The sequence below is a fragment of the Bubalus bubalis genome, chromosome 16 (assembly GCF_019923935.1).
Source record: "Bubalus bubalis isolate 160015118507 breed Murrah chromosome 16, NDDB_SH_1, whole genome shotgun sequence".
NCBI classification, from domain to species: Eukaryota; Metazoa; Chordata; class Mammalia; order Artiodactyla; family Bovidae; genus Bubalus; species Bubalus bubalis.
Window position 1 is genome coordinate 22,943,230 of NC_059172.1, and position 20,310 is coordinate 22,963,539.

At 36.0% G+C, this 20,310-nt stretch overlaps 1 protein-coding gene across 1 annotated transcript in view; it reads left to right on the forward strand.

The window, feature by feature from the left end:
* Positions 1-20,310, forward strand: part of DCDC1 (doublecortin domain containing 1) — a 469,967-nt gene that overhangs the window by 202,953 nt on the left and 246,704 nt on the right. Inside the window, exons 9-10 of the mRNA XM_006060826.3 lie at positions 2,387-2,479; positions 11,850-12,020. Of these exons, the coding sequence (XP_006060888.3) occupies positions 2,387-2,479; positions 11,850-12,020 (264 nt within the window). The remainder of the gene's footprint in view (positions 1-2,386; positions 2,480-11,849; positions 12,021-20,310) is intronic.

Consider the following 20,310-nt stretch of genomic DNA (forward strand, 5'->3'; position numbering starts at 1 on the left):
CCTCGTTAGAACTGGACTTACTGCTCGGACACCAAGGAGTTCCCTAGCTCTGTTTTTGTTTTGTTTTGCTTCCTTTCAAAAAAGATTTGTTCTGATGTTTTTACATTTGGAAATTAATTTCTTAAAAGATGATCTTGGTGACAGTTTACACATAGGCTTCCATATGTGGAAGTTGAGTTTGATATTTGACTTTTTATAATATTACATTTTCTGTATTACTTTAGCACAGGAGAATATATATTCCTTTGGGAGACTGATTCTAAGAACAGTCTCACATGATGGTATTTTCCCATTTTTATTGAGATATAATTAACGTATGGCCCCTGTATAAGTTTACAGTGAATAGCATGATGACTTGAACTTCATTCATTGTGAAAAGATTGCCACAGTAAGTTTAAACATCCATCATTTCATATAGTTTAACATTTTTTTCCTTGTGAACTCTTAGGACCTACTGTCAACTAACTTTCAAATATACCGTGTTGTATCATAACTGTAGTTATCATGAATATCACATGATTTTTTTTTTAAACTTGTTGTCAGTGGTTCTCAGTCTAGGAAAGGGAATGGCAAACATTGCCTGCTGTCCAAATTCAGTCTGTCACTTGTTCGTTTTTTTAAGTTTTATTGGGACATAGCCACACTCATTTATTTATTTATTATATATTTCATGCTACATTCCCTGGTGCTCAGACAGTAAATAATCTGCCTGCAATGTGAGACGGAGAAGGCAATGGCACCCACTCCAGTACTCTTGCCTGGAAAATCCACGGATGGAGGAGCCTGGTAGGCTGCAGTCCATGGGGTCGCTAAGAGTCGGACACGACTGAGCGACTTCACTTTCACTTTTTACTTTCATGCATTGGAGAAGGAAATGGCAACCCACTCCAGTATTCTTGCCTGGAGAATCCCAGGGACAGAGGAGCCTAATGGGCTGCTGTCTATGGAGTTGCACAGAGTTGGACATGACTGAAGCGACTTAGCAGCAGCAGCAGCAGCAGCAGCAGCAATGTGAGAGACCCAAGTTTGATCCCTGGGTTGGGAAGATCCCCTGGAGAAGGAAATGGCAACCCACTACAGTATTCTTGCCTGAAGAATTCCATGGACAGAGGAGCCTGGTGGGCTACAGTTCATGGGGTCACGAAGAGTCAGCATGACTGCGCAACTTTCACTCACTCACTCATTTTGTGCTACATGGGTAGAGACTTGTGTGTTTCCCTCTCCCCGGAACCTAAATATTTCTTATGGAAATGTTTGTCAACTCCTTATCTAGGGTGATCCTCAGGATCACCTAAGGATTCCTTAGGTTTTTCCCTTCTACCAAAACAGAATCTCTGATATACTGAGCTGTGTCACGTATCAGTGGAAGAAAAGTTTACAGATTTGATACTATTCTTATAGCATTGACCCCTGCCCCCATTTTATCCCAAATAGAGGAGTGGGTCTTCAGGCAGGGTATAGATTTAAGATTCCTGTTAACTCAAACATGATTTGCTAGGCTTATTATTGAGAAAGCCTATTTAAAACAACAACACCATTAACAAAACAAAACAAAAAGCATGGTCATTAATTCATTCTTAATATTCAGTAAGAAGATACTCTATGGCATGTCTGTTACTTAAGAACTGTTAAATATTTCAGTTTAGAAGTTTCTGTATTAGGCTGTTCCTTTCTTTCTTCCTGTCATTACCAATCTGTTGAGTGAATATTATTGTATGAGTTTAGCTTTTTCCTTTTGTTTGGAAATAGCATTTTGTTTTGATGGGGATTGTTTATAAAGAATGAGTCACATTCACTTTTTTGTAACATAAGTCTATAGCAATACTGTAGAAAATCTTTATCTGGCTTTGTTCATGGAGCAGGTTGGAAGTAACTTTTAGGTATTTTACGATACAGCATACTCTTTGCCGTGAAATATTGTAAATCATTCTGAACTGTTCTAGAGTGAATTAACATTTGTTTTTGGTTTATATCCTTGAATTCTTATCCTGACATAACAGCAACCAATTTATTCCCTACTGGCAATGAAACACTTTACAGAAAATATCAGCCTAATTTAAAAAAATGTTGCTATGTTAATTCTGAAAAATGCTTTTAAAAAGTATTCACCAGTGTCAAATATTTGCTATTTGGAACCTCCTCCCAAATTATATTTTAGTGAGCTTAAAAACAATAAAAGTGGAAGTGCAAAATTCAGTGCTAAATGTTTTAAATATAAAAACAGTTTGACTTATTTAATCTAAGTCAAATTAATTTTCACATACATATAAGCCAAATTAATTTGGAATCACCTTCCATGATAATGCTAAATTAGTTGTTTGAATAAATATTGCTATTAGTTGTCAATATATGCCACTTTTCATGTCATTTGCTTTTTTTTTTCTAGTTGAAACTGGCTGTGAATGAACAGAAAGGGAAAGTTACTGAAAAAGTCATTCTTTCAATGACAGTGAAAGAACACCGCCAGGCCCAAGCAGAAGTAAGGAACTTACTTTTTAAACTGTACTGTAAGACTGCAAGAAGTACTAATTATAAAATTAAGACAAATTTTACTTGGGTTTGGTAGTGAACCAACTATAGTTATCTGATAACAACAATGAAACAACTGGTCAAAACTGGAAATTATTTTATTGATATAGGCACTGTGAAAAATAATTATATTCTTGAAGGAATTAATCATATTATAATTTTCTTATACTAATAAATTTTTTCTCATAAATTTCCTAATTTAGGAAATTATTACATGCAACCAGAATCTGGGAATTACGGAATGTGCCAACATAGGAAAAACATTACAGTTTTATTGAACTTCAAATAAATAATAAAATCTTATTTTTATTTTCTGACTTTCTAGGAATAGAGTTATCTTTCTGTATTTGAGGAACGTTAGCAATGTTATCTCTTATCTCAAAAAAACTGTAGTTTATAAATGTCAAGGCTAAGTGAGCTAATCATAAGATTCTGTAGGCAATATTGTAATGAAGAACTATTAAAGCGGGGCTGCTTCTCCCCAAAGCTCATGCTGTGAAGTTGACAGCATATTCCATAAATGAAATAATAATACAAAATTGGTGTTAGACAAAAGGGGAAAATGATTTTCATGTAGTTTCCTGGAATGCAAAAGCATTTAATCTTTGTGAGGAAAGATCATGAATTTGCTAATTTCCATGTACTACTGTCAGTAAATAAAATCTATAAGCAACTTAAAGAATAAGAGAGCATGAATATTTAAAAATTAAACTTTCATGTAATTTTCTTTTGACATTTTGGCAAAGAAATCTATCCAAGCTTTGGGGTTTTAATATTTTCTTATCACTGTAATTGCGTTTCCTTTGCTAGCTGTGTACTTTACAATAGATAAACAGGTGTAACACATCAAATTTTCCTGAGTGAATTCAACTTTTTAAGTTAGAGACTATATTAATATTTGAGACTTATATATGTACAGTATTAAAGATTATATTGTAAACACTGATTGGAAATCTCAGTATAAAATATTTCAAAAAACGAAAACAATTTTATAGATTTAAGTTATAGTTCCGATTCATTTCACTTAATATTACAAGTGATTACACTTAATTTAACAAGTTAAAAACTAGGTTGTTAGTTATAAATTAAAGAGATATTGTTCTCTGCATGATTTTTATCACGGAAGAAGAGTTTTATTAAATTTTCACAGTAAATTTAAAATGTATCTATAATATATGTTGATATGGTCAACTTTAGGAAATGAAATAAAAAATCTCTAGTTGAATTAGCATAATTAAAATTATATCTATAGTAACAAGATATTGGAGAATAAATAGAAAACAATCTAAAAGAATGAACAGATTAAATATTTTTTACATTTTAAATATTATAGTTATTTTGCTCTTTGATATTTTATGTAAAACTACAATTTCAATGGAACTGAAAATGACGTGTTGCAAGAAAATGATCATTATGCTAAAAATATAATCTTTAATGCCACCTTGTTAGCAAAGCTGGAAATGAAAATTATTTTTTCTGTAAAATTCAACATTATTAATGCTTATTTGACATTCCTTCTTTATTATCAGCTTAATGTTTACTTGGTATTTATATCCATCACTATTCCTCCTTCACAAGGACTTATTTAGTCACATATTTGCTTAATCAGTTATGGCTCCAAATGCCTTTTGTTTGCTTCAAAAATCAAACGCGCGTGTGTGTGTGTGTTTGTGTAATAATCTCTAAATACATTCCATACACTATGAGAATATTTTTTATGTCATTAATTTGACGGTGATTATATTTTGATGTGTAAGTCAGTGACATCAAGTTTTGTCCTAATTCATATACAGAGATGTTAAATCATGATGGTAAAGAGAAAATAAAAAATGTGGGGGATGAGGAGATTGTTTCAACATTTCTTTTTGCCCACACTTTAAAAATTTCACAAAAATATTATATGTCTAGATGTATTTCAAAACCTAAAGTAAACATCATAAAATCTGAATTTAGATTTCTTCTACCTGTAGTTTCATCTTAAAATCTTAATTTATTTTATGTAATTTTTCCACATGAAAACTGTGAATAATAATAATATATGTATCATAAGACTACTTTGAGGTAGCGCAAGCCTTTTGGAAATGATCTGCTGGATATCCAAATGTAATTTTTTATTGTCAGTTTAAAAGTATGTCATTCCAGATTCTCTGAAAAGTTGACACCAAGTTGGAACTTAAAATGTGTATGGGTTTTAATTGAGGGCAAAAGGAGAAGGGGGTGATAGGGGATGGTTGGGTGGCATCACTGACTCAATGGACATGAGTTTGAGCAAACTCTGGGAGATAGTGAAGGACAGGGAAGCCTGGCATGCTGCAGTTCATGGGGTCACAAAGAGTCTGACACAACTTAGCGACTGAACAACAACAATACTCTCACAGGCATTTCTTCTATTAAAATCCATACTGGGGAGAGCTCTAAGTAATACTGGGAGACCTGTCAGGCTGAAATGCAGGCTTCAACTAGAGTGAAGGAGAGAGGAAGGGAAGACTGGGTGGAAGTCTGTTGTGCAAGCTGAGGAGCATGTGGCAAAGCTGGTGACACATGCTTGAGTCCAGATTGTCCATCAGAGGAGTGTTGTGACTCCCTGGATTGGACTTGTTTTAGTGTCTTTGGCCATTGGTGCTTACCTGGTGATGGATGTAAACGCATAATAGCTTGGACCCTGGGTCAGTTATGGTCCTGTAGTTAGAGGCTTGTGACACGCATTCTTGTTGCTTCCTCAAAAGTTATAGTTGATATCATCCTTATTGCCTTCATCATAGCCCTCTTGCTAAGTAAGTTACAAAAATATTTTTAAATGTCTTTATTTTCAGTCACCCCTTTCTCCATGAGTTGATGGGAATGTTGGACTCTTAAATAAGCCTAAAGGCAGTGCATAAATGACCTCTGGCTGGAAACAAGATAGAACTCCTTCCAAAATAATTTCCCATTAAAAAGTTGAGAGTAGTGACAGTGATTGGAATAAGAGATGGTACACACTTCAATTTTCCTGGTAGTTACACTGTAGCTCATCCTTAATTTTAAGATTAAGAGATACTTAATTTTGCTCAGAGGTTCCCATGTCTTTTCTAGTCTTTGTTCATCAAGTCTGGTTACATTCACTTCACAGCCTAAAAAAACACTGTACTCTGTACCTGAAACAAATAAGAGATTTTAGGGAGTTTAAAACACCTATTTTTATCACCCAGCTCCCCTTCTGTTTTTTTTTTTTAAATTATGCTGTAAATTAGAAAGTGTCTTGGTCTTAAGTTTAACCACTGACCTGCCTTTGGGACCATCCCATATGTTGTATGCCCAGATGGTGTTTCCTAGCATGGAGACTGCTGCCCTTTTGTGCTGATTCCAAGTGACAATTTGGTACAAAGTGCTCTGGAGTCTCCTCACTGACATATATGGACTCAAAGCCACACAGCATTCAGACCAACAGCTAAACCCAACATCTAGTGAGAAGCTAGATGCTCACTCAAAGAGTGAGGAGTGAGGAACTTTCCTCACTCAAAAGCCAGGAGCTCCTCAAAGAGTCATTCATAATAGTTAAAATACAGTATTCACAATGTATGGTTTAGAATGTACACCTTTCATAGGTATACATTTAAGAATGATTATACATCAATTAATATTTTGTACTCACTCTAAATCATCTTGAGACTTTCATGAAATTCAAGAGTTGCGTGAATGTATCACAGAAACACAACCCAACTGCCCTACGTGTACGTTTATTGACAGGTGTGCATTTGCATTCTTTCAGAAGTTTAGTTTGTTTCCTCATCAGAATACTCAGTTTGTGTTTTTTTTGCTACCTTCTGCTCTTTTGTCACTCTCCCAAATTCTGAACAAGTGTCACTTCCGTGCTGCATTTCCACAGAGAATGAAGAGTAGAATGTGTAGGCTTTCTACTGCACAATGAGATGGTGCGTTTTTTTCAACATATGCATACGTAAGCCTTCTTTTGTGAATGGGACTGATAGGGTCAGATAATGTTTAAAGGGAAAGGCTTTATGTCTCTCAGGCCTCTATGTTTCCACATGGATGCTCCCACACACACATAGATTGAATTATGAACAGACCCATTAATGCTGGGATCACAAAAGGTCAAGTTTTGTCTTTTTTTTTTTTACCCCCATTCACATAGCCTTTGTAGAGAGGGAGGAAAAAAAGGGATTTGCACGAAAAAAAAGATTCATGATGAAGAATTTTAAACATATTCCCCCTTTTAGCAACATCTGTGATTTGAAAAAAAAATCGTGTTATGTAAAATGATTCAGAAATATTGTTTTACCTACCCAATTTTGGTATATGAATTATTTCATGCATAGTGTTATCTTTAAGGGTGTAACACATGTTATCATAATAACTGAGAAAAAATGTAGCACTTTCAGAATATAAGGCCTTATGAATATGTAAAGTAACAAAGTTTGAGTAAAATTGGATGGAAACTTCATCAAAACATCAGTGGCAGAATTCTTGATATATGTTCTCCTATGTTTAAGATGTAAGTTAATCTTTGCTATGGCATCTTATTTGATAATTTTAAGTTATTAAAAAATAGGTCATAATTAGTATAATTATGCTTCACATACATTAACAGATAATCATACAGCCAAGGAAAATAGCAAAAATGATAGAGAAATGTTTTGAAGCAACAAGAATTTATAGGAAATAAAACTTTAAGGCTCTAACCAATAGCTCTTTAGAATGCAAATGACATCATCAATTGTATGGTTGGTTGATTTCTGATGTCACGTGAAATCCCCTATCAGTGAAAGGCTATGAATTGTGACAGTAAAGCCAGTCATGTATAAAAATGCTCTCAAATCAAAGCCTGAAATTCCTCCTTTTTTTTTTCTTTTGATGGCATGCTATAGCATTAGGTACAGTATATAAAATTAAAGAGAGAAGTATTATTGACTAGCAAAATATATTGCATGTCACTTAGTATATTTTGAGGACTACATAAAATTATTTCTTTTTGAATTATATGGTCCCGGGTATAGGTTCAAAGAGGATGCTTTCCAGAAGTAGCGTGCGTGCATGCTCAGTCATGTCCACTCTTTGTGACCCCATGGACTATATAGCCCCTCAGGCTCCTCTGTCCATGGAATTTTCCAGGCAAGAATACTGGAGTAGGTTGCCATTTCCTTCTCCAGGGGATCTTCTTGAACCAAGGATCAAACCTGCAACTCCTGTGTCTCCTATATTGGCAGGCAGATTCTTTACCACTGCCTTTACTCTACTGGGAAGCCCAAGTAGAATCTATTTAAGGCATTTGAATATTAGATTTAATTTTGTCAGATAACTGTAAGAGCAAGTCACCTGGTCTGCTTTGGTCTCTAGCTTTGGTATGATAGAGACTATTATCCATCATCTTTGAGGATAATACTGCTAGAAGGTAGTATGGTAAAGATAAAGATGAAAACATTGACTAAAATTGAATCAGTTATCACTGCCATATCTTAAGTTTTCTAACTTTCTTATACAGTTAACTGTATTTGGGAAGCATAGAACTTGGTTCCAGAAAGTAAGAAAAAGTCTTGAATCTTGAAGAGCAAGATGAAGAAGGCAGTAGGGTTGGTGAAGTGTAGGAGGGGAGGAAGGAGCTACTTGGAAGGTTCATTATACTATTGGAAGTAGATTAATTAGGTGGATGGCAGGATGGCTTAGAGAGGGAGAGATTAGGACAGGGACCACTCAGTATTTATTTTGAAATGCCAGTAATGGGAGGGGATGAGGAGATGAAGAATTGGGCCAGAGTATTACTAATAAGAAAAGCAAGGAAAGAGAGGAAATATGTGTTTACAAGAAGGGTTGATAAACTACAGCCCAGGGGCCAAATCCAGCCCATTACTTGTTTTTCTAAATAAAGTTTTATTTGAACATAGCCTTGTCAGTTTGTTTACATATTGTCCGTGGCTGCTCTCAAAGTATAGCTGCAGGGTCAAATGGTTGTTTGTTTGTTTAATATTTATTTATTTATTCGGTGCTTTGGGTCTTGGCTGTGGTGCAAGGGATTTTCTATCTTTGTTGCAACAGGTGGAATATTTAGAAGTGTCATGTAGGATCTACTTACCTGATTAGGAATTGAACCTGGGGCCCCTGCATTTGGAGTACAGAGTCTTTGCCAATGGACCACCAGGGAAGTCCCCAGGGTTGAGTAGTTTTGATGGAGACTTTTTAACACAAAACTGAAAATATTTCTTATCTGGCTCTTACAAAGAAGTTTGCCAACACTTTATTTAGGAGAAAGCACTGCTTAAAGAAAGCAAGTGGTTGGTCACATAGGGACAAATAAGAAAAACATCCCCCCCCAAAAAAGGAATAATTTAAATTAGTTTTCTTATATGCCTATAATGCTTCTAAAGTTCTTCAGTCTGTTCAGTTCAGTCGCTCAGTCATGTCCAGCCGTTTGCAACACCATGGATTGTAGCACGCCAGGCTTCCCTGTCCATCACCAGCTCCCGTAGCTTGCTCAAACTCATGTCCATCTAGTTGGTGAAGCCATCCAACCATCTTATCCTCTGTCATCCCCTTCTCCTCCTGCCTTCAATCTTTCCCAGTATCAGGGTCTTTTCCAGTGAGTTGGCTCTTCTCATCAGGTAGCCAAAGTACTGGAGCTTCAGCTTCAGCATCAGTCCTTCCAATGAATATTCAGGGTTGATTTCCTTTAGAATTGACTGGTTTGATCTCCTTGCAGTCCAAGGGACTCTCAAGAAGTCTTCTCCAACACCACAGTTCAAAAGAATCAATTCTTCGTGCTCAGTTTTCTTTATGGCCCAACTGTCACATCCATACATGACTACTGGAAAAACTGTAGCTTTGACTAGACCTTTGTTGGCAAGGTTATGTCTCTGCTTTTTAATATGCTGCTGAGGTTTATCATAGCTTTTCTTCCAAGGAGTAAGCAGTCACCATCTGCAGTGATTTGGGAGCCCAAGAAAATAAAGTCGATCACTGTTTCCATTGTTTCCCCAGCTATCTTCCAGGAAGTGATGGGGCCGGATGACATGATCTTCATTTTTTGAATGTTGAGTTTTAAGCCAGCTTTTTCACTCTCCTCTTTCACTTTCATCAAGAAGCTGTTTAGTTCCTCTTCGCTTTCTGCCATAAGGGTGGTGTCATCTGCATATCTGAGGTTATTGATATTTCTCCTGGAAATCTTGATTCCAGCTCTTGCTTCATCCAACCTGGCATTTCTCATGATGTACTCTGCATATAAGTTAAATAAGCAGATTGACAATATGTAGCCTTGACATACTCCTTTCCTAATTTGGAACCAGTCTGTTGGTCCATGTCCGGTTCTAACTGTTGCTTCTTGACTGGCACAGATTTTTCAGTAGCAGATAAGGCAGTCTGGTATTCCCACCTCTAAGAATTTCCCACAGTTTGTTGTGATCCACACAGTCAAAGGCTTTACTGTAATCAATGCAGCAGAAGTAGATAGATGTTTTTCTGGCATTCTCTTACTTTGTCTATGATCCAATGGATGTTGGCAATTTGATCTCTGGTTCCCCTGCCTTTTCTAAATCCAGTTTGAACATCTGGAAGTTCTCAGTTCACATACTGTTGAAGCCTAGCTTGGAGAATTTTGAGCATTGCTTTGCTAGTGTGTGAGATGAGTGCAGTAGTGCACTAGTGTGAGCCTTCTTTGGCATTGCCTTTCTTTGGGATTGGAATGAAAACTGACCTTTTCCAGTCCTGTGGCCACCGCTGAATTTTCCAAATTTGCTGGCATATTGAGTCTAGCACTTTAACATCATTCTTGGGAAAAGTTAAATATAATTGAGTATTATATATGTATATATACATAATATCATTGTCATATGTATAGGTTTCAAATTAACTAGGCAAAATAGAAAAGTAAATATTCAAATACTATGGATAACGGTACAAACTTGCTTTCATTTACTTTCCTGAAATTCTTGTGGGAGGAATAGAAATCATTGACTTAACATTAGAGTTGGTTGGGACAAATGCCATATTTTTAGCTGAGACAGAAAGAGAATGAACTGTCGGTACATGAGAGACTCTTGAAGAACGATTTCTTATTTTACCTGTGGACGTTGAAGTAAGGTTGAGAATCTATGAGAAAGACAGTTAAAACTGAATATGCAGAAAACTACTCTATTTAAAAATGTAAACACTGTAATAATATAACATGTACATGAGACTTTATAGGTTAGCCGTTGTGTTGTCCGTTCTTTAGTCTCATCTAATTCTTAGTATGGTAAGGTCAATATTAGTCCTCACTTGTGGATGAAGGTCTTATTACCTGTTCAAAATCTCTCAGTCAGCCAGGATTTTAACTCAAGATTTCAAAAAGTCCATGCCTTGTTCAGAGTCATTTATAACTCTAAATGGGTCCAATTTGATCACTTTAAAGAGTCGTGGATAAACTGAACTTCTGCTTTTCATCTCTTTTGGTCACTACCCTATATCAATCAAAGTTTATGTAAGAATCCAATCTATTAGAATATAAGGTTGTATAGCATAATGAAAAGTCAAAGAATTGTAATGATTTTAATTTGCTAACTATATGGATTAAAATATTAACTTACTATTTTTGAGTCCTCTGCATGTCTTTCCAGTAATCCATAAGTCAAGTTCTTGACTCTTAAATATGTTGATTAGAAATCCAGAAATTTAAATACAAAGGGTAAATGTCTCTAAACCTTTGCTGTTTCTGAAAAATTCTATGCATCATTCTGAAATGTATATATATTCAAAATATTGTCTAGAATATTCATAATATTGTCTTTGAAGTATGGATATTTTGAAAAATTATATTTATGAAATTTGGAAAATTATATTTTGAAGCATTTGGAAGGAAGAAAATGAATTGTTTCATTTAAAAGGCCCACACAATGTTAATAAAGTTAACATATGTATTAAAAATTTAAAGGTAACTTACAGATGGCAAAATAAAATATTCTAGAAAGTAAGGTATATAAAAGAGAATTAAATATTGTCATTGATACATATATTTGATTATTTAAAGTCTTAGAGAGGTCTTATTCTGTTAAATAGCTTACAAGTCCTTGGCAAACTTGTAAGATGTATATGTTTCTTTCTGTATCTAGAAAGCAATTGTAAATAGGTACCTGTTCCATATTATTAAAATTCAAAATTAGAAATCTTCCCATAAATAAAATTTGTTAATGAAGGAATGTATGTATCATCTATTCACTTTACTTGAACATAGATCTATGCTCAAATTCTTACATTGAAGTCATTTCCCCCACATCAAACTGGGCACTCAAAAATCTAATAGGTGTGACATCAACAATTACTACTTGCTAACAACGCTTGTAATTTAACCCCTTCAGGTGAACAGGCTGATTGATGAATTGCAGACAGCTATCAAAAGCAACAGAGGTCATCTCTCTAAACTTGGCCCCCAATTACAGGCTGAGCAGGAGCAATTCTCCTCTTATGTCTACCAACACATTAAAAGCCTTCCAGCAAACACTCTTATCCCAGGAGGCCTGCAGCTCAAGGTGGGTGTCATTCTGTGACTATCAGTGGGTTCAGCCAGAAACAAAACACTCTGCTCCACTTGGAGACCCTTGTAACAATGCCACTCAGCTTGAATTTCTTTTTGTGTTGTCTTCCTCAAACTGGAGTTTGGATTACAAGTGCTAATATTACCATCGAGGAATTATGTTTTAAAAGAAAATATCTAGAGGTCTTTGAAATATGGATTTATAAACTTTAGTTTTCAACCCAGAGAAGTAATTTTCATGAAGAAATTTAATCATTGAACATTTATGTGCTTCTCCAAGAAACATATTTTTCACAGGAGTCACTATGTATTTCCGTTTTTAAAAATAACTTATTTGGAGAAATGGACAAGCTTTAATAATTGACAGACAGTGGCAATAGGGATTAGAGGTGAAAGGCCAGGTGACCGATTGATGTTCAAACTACATTTCCAAGGAAAAAGATCTGTATTGGATAAGTGTGACACATGTCTGAGTTCACTTGGTAAAATCAATACTTCAGAATATACTGGGAAAAAAGGTGAATTGGTTATCTGTCAGGACAAGATGGCTAAATGTCCTAGACTACTCTTTGCTATTGCATCTTTGGAAAAGAAAAAAATAATTCATATTCAGCTAAAGTAGTTTATGTACTGGAAGTTTAGGTAAATACTTTTATCATAATAGTGTATCCATATTAAATATATCAAGTTAAGATTGTTCTATAATCTCATATCTCATATTTTGAAAGACTATAATTAGTAAAATTAAATTAATCTGAGCATGGCACTTTTCCCTTTAAAGAACTATTACTACAACTCTTCATTTCCTTTTGATTATGTTTATATTTGAATGTTATTAATATTCAAAGTAATTGTATTTTGATCAGCCTTTATATCTACAGTTCCCCTTAATATTCAGTCTTATTCTGCAAGTAACATGGTAAACATTACATTTTCTGTCTATAACTTATTTCCTTAACGGAATTCCTTGTTTGCATTTTGAATGAGAATATTACCATGTAAAAATTGACCTTTGGGGAAGTGTAATACAATACAATACAATACAATACAAATGATCATTTATCTCTTATAGTCTGTGCTAGTCAGCTAAAGGTTTAGGAAATGATGTTCAAGACAGCAAGGTCAAGTGTTCCTGTAGTCCAGTAGTTCTTTTACTGATTTCTGACTTGGTTACAGATCCAGGCTTCCATTTTGCACCTAACTGTAAGGTCTGAAGCCATAAAACTCCTAGAAGAACTATGCTTCCTGTGTGCTGCCTTAGTCTTAGCAGTATATATTTTTGGAGATCTTCAGGCAGGGGTACCAAAAGCAAAAATAAACAAATGGGACTACACCAAACAAAAGAGCTTTTGCACATCACAGGAAACCATCAACAAAATGAAAAAAAAAAAAACAAAAACATACTGAATGGGAGAAGATGTTTGCAAAGGATGTTTCCAAGAAGGGATTAATATCCAAACTATATAAACAACTCACACAGTGTCAAGAAACACAAGAAATTCAATTAAAAAATGGGCAAAGAACCTGAATAGTTATTTTCCAAGGAAGACATACAGATGGCTAATAGACACATGAAAAGATGCTCAACATCACTAAGCATCAGGGACATGCAAATCAAAACCACAATGAGATATCACCTCATACCTGTCATAAATTGCTGTTCTCAAAAAGATAACAAAAAACAAGTGTCAGTGAGTATGATGGAGAAAAGAAATCCTCAAGCATTGTTGGTGGAATTGTAAATTAGTGCAGCTACTATGGAAAACAGTATGGAAGTTCCTCAAAAAGTTAAAAATAGAACTGCCATACAATTCATGCTTCCACTTCTGGGCATTTATCTGAAGGAAGAAAAAAAAACACTTATTTGAAAAGATATATGCACTGCTATGTTCATTGCAGCATTATTTACAATAGCCAAGAAATGGAAGCAACCTAAGTATATATTGATAGGCGAATGGATAAGGATGTTTTATGTATATTATATGTACATACACACACACACAGACACACACACAGACACACACACACACAATGGAATGTTGCTCAACCATAAAAAGAATGAAATCTTGTCATTTGCAGCAACATGGATAGACCCACAGGGCATTCTGCTAAATAAAATGACATGTAGACAAATACTATATGATTTCACTTATATGTGGAATCTTTTCATACTGTTCATGGGTTTCTCAAGGCAAGAATACTGAAGTGGTTTGCCATTCCCTTCTCCAGTGGGCCACATTTTTTGTCAGAACTCTCCATCATGACCCATCCGTCTTGGGTGGCCCTGCACGGCATGGCTCATAGTTTCATGGCCCCCTGATGTGAAGAACTGACTGACTGAAAAAGACCCTGATGTTGGAAAAGATTGAAGGCAGGAGGAGAAGAGGACAACAGAGAATGAGATAGTTGGATGGCATCACCGACTCGATGGACATGAGTTTGAGAAAGCTCTGGGAGTTGGTGATGGACAGGGAAACCTGGAGGGCTACAGTCCATGGGGTTGCAAAGAGTCAGACATGACTGAGTGACTGAACTGAGCTGAACTGATATGTGGAATCTATAAAAACAAAACAAAAACAGACTTAGATATAGAGAACAAACTTGTGGTTACCAGAGGGTGGGGGTTGTGGGGGATTGGGCAGGTTAGAGGAAGGGCATTAAGTACAACCTTCCAGTTATTAAATAAATACACCACAGGGAGGTAATGTATAGCACAGGGACTATAATCAATGTGTGTGTGTTAGTCGCTCAGTCATGTCCTCTTTCCAACCCTGTGGACTGTAGCCTGCCGAGTTACTTTGTCCATGGAATTCTGCAAACAAGAATACTGGAGTGGGTTGCCATTCCCTTCTCCAGGGGATCTTCCCAACCCAGAGATAAAACGTGGGTCTCCTGCATTGCAGGTAGATTCTTTATTGTCCGAGCCACTAGGGAAGTCCATAGTCAATAGTATTGGAATACCTTTTTTATATGATGATGTATGGGTACTAGACTTAATCATGATGATCAATTCATAATGTATATGTGTCAGATCACCATGTTGTACACCTGAAACTAAAGTTGTATGTCAACTGTGTGTGTTTAATCAGTTGTGTCCGACTCTTTGGGACCCATGGACTATAGCCGGCCAGGCTCCTCTGTCCAAGGGTTTCTCCAGACAAGAATACTGGAGTAGGTACTAGAGAAGGAAATGGCAACACACTCCAGGATTCTTGCCCGGAGAATGACTGACTGACTGAGCACTCGGCAACCATTCCCTGCTCCTGGGGGTCTTTCCAACCCAGGGATTGAACCTGGTCTCCTGCATTGCTGGTGGATTCTTTACCATACTTCAATTAAAAAAGGAAAAAAAAAATAACGAAAAAACAAAATGAAACAACACAAAACCAAAGATTCCTGCAAACAATACTTCTTTGTTTCAGAGCTCAACATTTGCCTTTCCCTGTCAGAGCTGTGCCAGGTCAGGTATAGGGAACTTTCATTTTATTTCTCCCCTTTTTTGAGCTTCGTCTTTTCCCATCAGCTCTATGATAGAAATCCTGTGTTTACAGGAAAACAATTACCTGCAACACAGACCCTCTCAAACCATTTCAAATAAAAGGAGGGTTTGTTGAAAACATGTAAAGATATCTGACAGAAAATGAAAACCAGGAAATACAGCTGATTCTCACAAGTCACTTCTTTTCCATACCTCCTTTTCCTGAAGCCCTATGATCTTCTCTCTCCTCATCTTTCTGAGCTTTGAAATTTCTCTTTTCTGTCTCCAAGCTGGCTTTCTCTTTTTACTCCTTTGTTTGTATATGAGGAAAATTGTGGCCCCTTGTTATTTTTCTGGCCTTAACTTTTTAGTTTAAATGGTCATCATCATTTGAATAGAGTCTTTGTGTCTCCTAGTTTAAATCATGTATAGAGAGAATCTGTTTGCATCAGTCCAGCCTTATCTAGGTCCCTGATGTCAACTCAACCACCTGTAACCACTGAGGGTCGTGTGCAGTACAGGGCATAGAGGAGTTTCCAGTAATTAGTTTAGAAAGGGAAGTTAGTCATGGATGGCCTAAGTGATTGACACGTTTATCATATATAATTAAATGGAACATTATAAATAAATTATTGTGTATTTTTTGTGGTAATGTATTCTCTCCTTTCCCTCCAGCCCCCATATTTTTGGGAGTAGATGTTTGGACTGCAGGAAAAGACATTGAGATCTGTAGTTTTCTAAGCTAATTCTTACATCTGAAATAGCCAGGTAGTAGAGACAAAACTGGATTAGCAAAGTATACCCTAAGTATTCAGAATTGCAAATCTCTTAGAATTGAGGAGTTTTTTCATACTCTCCAGGTGAAGTGAAAGTCACTCAGTTGTGTCTAACTCTTTGTGATCCCATGTACTATACAGTCCATGGAATTCTCCAGGCCAGAATACTGGAGTAGATAGCCTTTCTCTTCTCCAGGGTATCTTCCCAACCCAGGGATCGGACCCAGGTCTCCCTCATTGCAGGCGGATTCTTTCTTTTTTTTTAATTTAAATTTATTTATTTTAATTGGAGGTTATTACTTTACAATATTGTATTGGTTTTGCCATACATCAACATGAATCTGCCACGGGTGTACATGTGTTCCCCATCCTGAACCTCCCTCCCACCTCCCTCCCTGTACCATCCCTTCTGGGTCATCCCAGTGCACCAACCCCAAGCATCCTGTATCCTGCATCGAACCTGGACTTGCAATTCATTTCTTATATGATATTCTGCATGTTTCAATGTCATTCTCCCAAATCATCCCACCCTCTCCCTCTCCCACAGAGTCCAAAAGACTGTTCTATACATCTGTGTCTTTTGCTGTCTCGCATATAGGCCTATCGTTACCATCTTTCTAAATTCCATATATATGCGTTAGTATACTGTATTGGTGTTTTTCTTTCTGGCTTACTTCACTCTGTATAATAGGCTCCAGTTTCATCCACCTCATTAGAACTGATTCAAATGTATTCTTTTTAATGGCTGAGTAATACTCCATTCTGTATATGTACCACTGCTTTCTAATCCATTCATCTGCTGATGGACATTTAGGTTGCTTCCATGTCCTGGCTATTATAAACAGTGCTGCGATGAACACTGGGGTACACGTGTCTCTTTCAATTCTGGTTTCCTCAGTATGTATGCCCAGCAGTGGGATTGCTGGATCATAAGGCAGTTCTATTTCCAGCTTTTTAAGGAATCTCCACACTGTTCTCCATAGTGGCTGTACTAGTTTGCATTCCCACCAACAGTGGAAGAGGGTTCCCTTTTCTCCACATCCTCTCCAGCTTTTATTGCTTGTAGACTTTTGGATCACAGCCATTCTGACTGGTGTGAAATGGCACCTCATTGTGGTTTTGATTTGCATTTCTCTAATAATGAGTGATGTTGAGCATCTTTTCATGTGTTTGTTAGCCATCTGTGTGTCTTCTTTGGAGAAATGTTTATTTAGTTCTTTGGCCCATTTTTTGATTGGGTCATTTATTTTTCTGGTATTGAGCTGCAGGAGTTGCTTGTATATTTTTGAGATTAGTTGTTTGTCAGTTGCTTCATTTGCTATTATTTTCTCCCATTCTGAAGGCTGTCTTTTCACCTTGCTTATAGTTTCTTTTGTTGTGCAGAAGCTTTTAATTTTAATTAGGTCCCATTTGTTTATTTTTGCTTTTATTTCCAATATTCTGGGAGGTGGGTCATAGAGGACCCTGCTGTGATGTATGTCAGAGAGTGTTTTGCCTATGTTCTCCTCTAAGAGTTTTATAGTTTCTGGTCTTACATTTAGATCTTTAATGCATTTTGAGTTTATTTTTGTGTATGGTGTTAGAAACTGTTCTAGTTTCATTCTTTTACAAGTGGTTGACCAATATTCCCAGCACCACTTGTTAAAGAGATTGTCTTTTTTCCATTGTATATTCTTGCCTCCTTTATCAAAGATAAGGTGTCCATAGGTGCGTGGGTTTATCTCTGGGCTTTCTATTTTGTTCCATTGATCTATATTTCTGTCTTTGTGCCAGTACCATACTGTCTTGATGACTGTGGCTTTGTAGTAGAGCCTGAAGTCAGGCAGGTGGATTCCTCCAGTTCCATTCTTCTTTCTCAAGACTGCTTTGGCTATTCATGGTTTTCTGTATTTCCATACAAATTGTGAAATTATTTGTTCTAGCTCTGTGAAGAATACCATTGGTAGCTTGATAGGGATTGCATTGAATCTATAGATTGCTTTGGGTAGTATACTCATTTTCACTATATTGATTCTTCCGATCCATGAACTATTAGTGTCCTCTTTGATTTCTTTCACCAGTGTTTTATAGTTTTCTATATAGGTCTTTAGTTTCTTTAGGTAGATATATTCCTAAGTATTTTATTCTTTTCGTTGCAATGGTGAATGGAATTGTTTCCTTAATTTCTCTTTCTATTTTCTCATTATTAGTGTATAGGAATGCAAGGGATTTCTGTGTGTTAATTTTATATCCTGTAACTTTACTATATTCATTGATTAGCTCTAGTAATTTTCTTGTGGAGTCTTTAGGGTTTTCTATGTAGAGGATCATGTCATCTGCAAACAGTGAGGGTTTTACTTCTTCTTTTCCATTTTGGATTCCTTTTATTTCTTTTTCTGCTCTGATTGCTGTGGCCAAAACTTCCAAAACTATGTTGAATAGTAGTGGTGAAAGTGAGCACCCTTGTCTTGTTCCTGACTTTAGGGGAAATGCTTTGAATTTTTCACCATTGAGGATAATGTTTGCTGTGGGTTTGTCATATATAGCTTTTATTATGTTGAGGTATGTTCCTTCTATTCCTGCTTTCTGGAGAGTTTTTATCATAAATGGATATTGAATTTTGTCAAAGGCTTTCTCTGCATCTATTGAGATAATCATATGGCTTTTATTTTTCAATTTGTTAATGTGGTATATTACATTGATTGATTAGCAGATATTGAAGAATCCTTGCATCCCTGGGATAAAGCCCACTTGGTCATGGTGTATGATCTTTTTAATGTGTTGTTGGATTCTGATTGCTAGAATTTTGTTAAGGATTTTTGCATCTATGTTCATCAGTGATATTGGCCTGTAGTTTTCTTTTTTTGTGGCATCTTTGTCAGGTTTCGGTATTAGGGTGATGGTGGCCTCATAGAATGAGTTTGGAAGTTTACCTTCCTCTGCAATTTTCTGGAAGAGTTTGAGCAGGATAGGTGTTAGCTCTTCTCTAAATTTTTGGTAGAATTCAGCTGTGAAGCCGTCTGGACCTGGGCTTTTGTTTGCTGGAAGATTTCTGATTACAGTTTCAATTTCCGTGCTTGTGATGGGTCTGTTAAGATTTTCTATTTCTTCCTGATCGAGTTTTGGAAAGTTGTACTTTTCTAAGAATTTGTCCATTTCTTCCATGTTGTCCATTTTATTGGCATATAATTGCTGATGGTAGTCTCTTATGATCCTTTGTATTTCTGTATTGTCTGTTGTGATCTCTCCATTTTCATTTCCAATTTTATTGATTTGATTTTTCTCCCTTTGTTTCTTGATGAGTCTGGCTAATGGTTTGTCAATTTTATTTATCTTTTCAAAGAACCAGCTTTTGGCTTTGTTGATTTTTGCTATGGTCTCTTTTGTTTCTTTTGCATTTATTTCTGCTCTAATTTTTACGATTTCTTTCCTTCTACTAACCCTGGGGTTCTTCATTTCTTCCTTTTCTAGTTGCTTTAGGTGTAGAGTCAGATTATTTATTTGACTTTTTTCTTGTTTCTTGAGGTATGCCTGTATTGCTATGAACTTTCCCCTTAGGCCTGCTTTTACAGTGTCCCACAGGTTTTGGGTCGTTGTATTTTCATTTTCATTCGTTTCTAGGCAAATTTTGATTTCTTTTTTGATTTCTTCTGTGATTTGTTGGTTATTCAGCAGCGTGTTGGTCAGCCTCCATATGTTGGAATGTTTAATAGTTTTTCTCCTATAATTGAGATCTAATCTTACTGCATTGTGGTCAGAAAAGATGCTTGGAATGATTTCATTTTTTTTTAATTTACCAAGGCTAGATTTATGGCCCAGGATGTGATCTATCCTGGAGAAGGTTCCGTGTGTACTTGAGAAAAAGGTGAAATTCATTGTTTTGGGGTGAAATATCCTATAGATATCAATTAGGTCTAACTGGTCTATTGTATCATTTAAAGTTTGTGTTTCCTTGTTAATTTTCTGTTTAGTTGATCTATCCATAGGTGTGAGGGGGGTATTAAAGTCTTCCACTATTATTGTATTATTGTTAATTTCCCCTTTCATACTTG